Source organism: Triticum aestivum, chromosome 1B, assembly GCF_018294505.1.
Source record: "Triticum aestivum cultivar Chinese Spring chromosome 1B, IWGSC CS RefSeq v2.1, whole genome shotgun sequence".
In the NCBI taxonomy this organism is placed as follows: domain Eukaryota; kingdom Viridiplantae; phylum Streptophyta; class Magnoliopsida; order Poales; family Poaceae; genus Triticum; species Triticum aestivum.
The window spans coordinates 519,707,369-519,710,620 of record NC_057795.1 but is presented as its reverse complement, the minus strand read 5'-3'; the positions used below and the strand labels follow the sequence as shown (position 1 = coordinate 519,710,620).

At 52.2% G+C, this 3,252-nt stretch overlaps 1 protein-coding gene across 1 annotated transcript; it reads left to right on the top strand.

The window, feature by feature from the left end:
- Positions 1–685: 685 nt before the first annotated feature.
- LOC123093637 (uncharacterized acetyltransferase At3g50280-like) lies at positions 686–2,536 on the top strand. The gene has a single exon (XM_044515647.1). The coding sequence runs from the start codon at positions 720–722 to the stop codon at positions 2,106–2,108; it is 1,389 nt and encodes a 462-aa protein (XP_044371582.1). The 5' UTR covers positions 686–719; the 3' UTR covers positions 2,109–2,536.
- The last annotated feature ends 716 nt before the right edge of the window (positions 2,537–3,252 follow it).

Sequence of the window (3,252 nt, the reverse complement as noted above, 5' to 3'; positions counted from 1 at the left end):
CATCATATCCCGCAACAATCTTCTCTCTATCCCTTCTAACACTTTTAAGCTCTCTAAGGCGATCATCAAATCGGTCAGAACGTTCGAATCCCCCATACCACATAAACAAATTCGGAGGTGCCAAGACATCCGGCCGGACTACTGTTGAGTTGGAGCACGTGTACCCACGGTCCACGTCTTCTACTCATCTATTTTCCGTCTTGGCCTGCATGACTCATTATTAGTAATAGCCTATGGTTTAAATTTAAGAAACGTGGTTGGATGATCGGCACCCGGCCGAATATTGGTGGAACATTTGCGGATGAAAATTCGATGATCCGCGTTGGAGATGCCGTGAGAGCGGTTCACATAGAAGGCACGTATTCTAGTCCTTATGTTCTACTTTCTTCGTCCAAAATAAACATATCAATCTTAGTATAACTTTAGTGAGTACTCCTCAGTCTCAAAATAAGTGACTCAACTTTGTATTTTTATACTCCCTTCATTCTAAAATAAATGACCCAACTTTATAATAATTAGTATAAAGTTGGGTTATCTTTTTAATTTTAAAACGGAGAGAGTATTATGTAAGAAAGGTGGTAGCTTTTTGTATTTTTATATTATGAAAGGGAGGTAATAGCTTTATGATTTGAGTATTTGCATATGACTACAGGACAAGAAAGCATGTTGGATGGTCCGAGTGGGTGTCGCATCAGCAGATCCATTGAACGAGCATAGACATGGAAGAAGCAGGAGGCGCCGCTGGCACCGTCCGGACCGTGTCCCGGCGACTGGTCCGGCCGTCGATCGGCGACGCGCCGCCGCCGGAGGACATCCACCTCACGCCGTGGGACCTCCGCTTGATCAGCGTCGACTACATCCAGAAGGGCCTCCTCCTGCCCGCGCCTCCCGACGGCGGCGACCGCCTCGTCGGCACCATCGCGTCGTCCCTGGCGCGCGCCCTGGGCAGGTACTACCACTTGGCCGGCCGTCTCGCCGTCGAGGAGCGGGGCGACGGAACCCTGAACGTCATACTACGCTGCACCGGGGAGGGCGCCGAGCTCGTCCACGCGACGGCGCCCGGCGTCGCCGTCGCGGACATCGCCGGCTCGTTGTACACCCCGTCATGGGTCGTCAGGGCCTTGTTCCCGTCGAACGGGGTGCTTGGCGCGGACGCAGCCATCGATTCGCTCCCCGTGCTGTCGGCGCAGGTCACCGAGTTCGCCGACGGCGTCTTCATCGGCGTGTCGCTGAACCACTCCGTCGGCGACGGCTTCGTCTTTTGGGAGTTCTTGCACGCTTGGTCGGAGATCAACCGGGGAGGAGGAGCAACCAGAGACCTAAGCGAGATCTCCGCGCGGGTGCACCGGAGGTGGTTCACCGATGCCAGCCCCGTGCCGATCCCCCTGCCGTTCAGCAAGCTGGAGCACGTCGTACGGTGGTTCGACCCCCCGACCGTGCAAGAGTGCTTCTTCACCTTCTCCGCCGCGAGAGTCAAGGAGCTCAAGGCGAGGGCGAACGACGAGATGGCCGGCACGGCCACTGCCACCATCTCCTCTCTCCAGGCCCTGCTCGCGCACCTGTGGCGAGCGGTCTCCCGAGCACGGCGCCTCCCGCCGGGGCAGGAGACGTCCTACACCCTGGCCGTCGGATGCCGAGGCCGTGTAAGCGGCATACCGCGGGGGTACATGGGCAACGCGCTAGTGCCCGCCAAGGCGAGCGGTACCGTCGGCGAGGTACTGGGCAAGGGGCTGGGCTGGACGGCATGGCAGCTGAACCGCGCCATCGCGTCGTTCGACGAGGAGGCCATGAGGGAGTGGCTGGAGAGCTGGACTAGGGAGCCGCAGTTCCGGTACTTTGGGAGCCTTATGTCCGGAGGCGCAGCGCTGATGACGGGGAGCTCGCCGCGGTTCGACGTGTTCGGGAACGACTTTGGGTGGGGGAAGCCGGCCGCCGTGCGTAGCGGCGGCGGGAGCAAGATGGACGGGAAGGCGACGGTGTACGAGGGGCCGGAGCGGGGAGGGAGCTTGTCTCTGGAGGTGTGCATCTCCCCGGACGCGATGGAGAGGCTCGTCGCCGACGAGGAGTTCATGGACGCCGTGACGATGTTGCCGGCCCAACATGGGTGATCAAATTCTAGCTACTCTTACTGGCTTTTCTCAAAAAGAAAAAAAAGCTACTCTTACTGGCCATTTTCCCAATGCATCATCGATCATCTCCGGTCTCGTCGTTCAACAATCTCACTCTAATCTTGGCAAATTTGCACTGACAGAACCAAGTGTTTCGCATTAAGGTTATTGCAAGAATAAGAGATGTTATTAGTTCGAATTTTCTCTTTATCATGGATCATAGCAACGACCATGCTTTGTTGTCTGAAGAAGCGAATGTTGTACTCCTTGTTCAACTTCAGTAACGTGCTAGGACCTAGGAGTGCAGTGTGTATAAGTGAATAGGAAGCTAATTGGGTGTGTGTGTGTGGTGGCAGCGTGAGTTTGTATCGTGATGCTTGTGGATCGGTGTTTTATATATGAAGCTGGACGAAAGTCTTTTTCGATAATAAAAAGCTAATTTTGCAAGAATTTGTTGGTCAAATCAGCAACTGGCGTGAATGTCTATTCGAACATGAAAATTGTTATCGGATCAGATGTTGTTGCTCGCAAACGGTTCGGCAAGTGGTTAACTATGTCTTGTGAAACGTTTGAAAGAAGGGGAATAGACGGATCTTCACCGACACCTTGCAAACTGTGCTCGACGTTGCAATCTTAACTTCAAGGAAGACCTTGAGCAAGTTAGGCTGGTCTTTAGGCCGGTGATGGAGTCATGTGTGGGAGTTTTTCTCCTTTCTATATTTTCTTCTGTGAATAGTTCTTGTTCTATTTTTGTTTTTTGGATTTTAATGAAATAAGCACCTACCTTTCTCGTAAAAAATGTCAAGGGCGAAGAATGTGCTCTTTTCTTGTTGTTTAATTATCACACACTCTCGGCACAGATTGTTGAAACTTGAAAAGTGAAAACGATTCCAGTGTTAACCATTGTCATTTGCGGGCACTTGCGCATAATGAACTGAATCAGGTTAATTATTTTTCATATAACTTCTAAAGTTTCTTTTGTGGCGTAAAAAGAGATTTATTAATCATTTGGTAGAGTACAACCCGCCACTCTAAGGCTTTGTTTGGTGACAAGGGGGAGAACACCCAGGTTACTAAATCCCACCAGGGGAATTTCAAGAGCACTTGTGATTCCCTTCCTTCCGCGAGGGAGATCTCCTATGCT

What these genes read in the sequence shown, in the direction of transcription:
- LOC123093637 (XM_044515647.1), top strand. Translation starts at nt 720, where the DNA reads ATGGAAGAAGCAGGAGGCGCCGCTGGCACCGTCCGGACCGTGTCCCGG.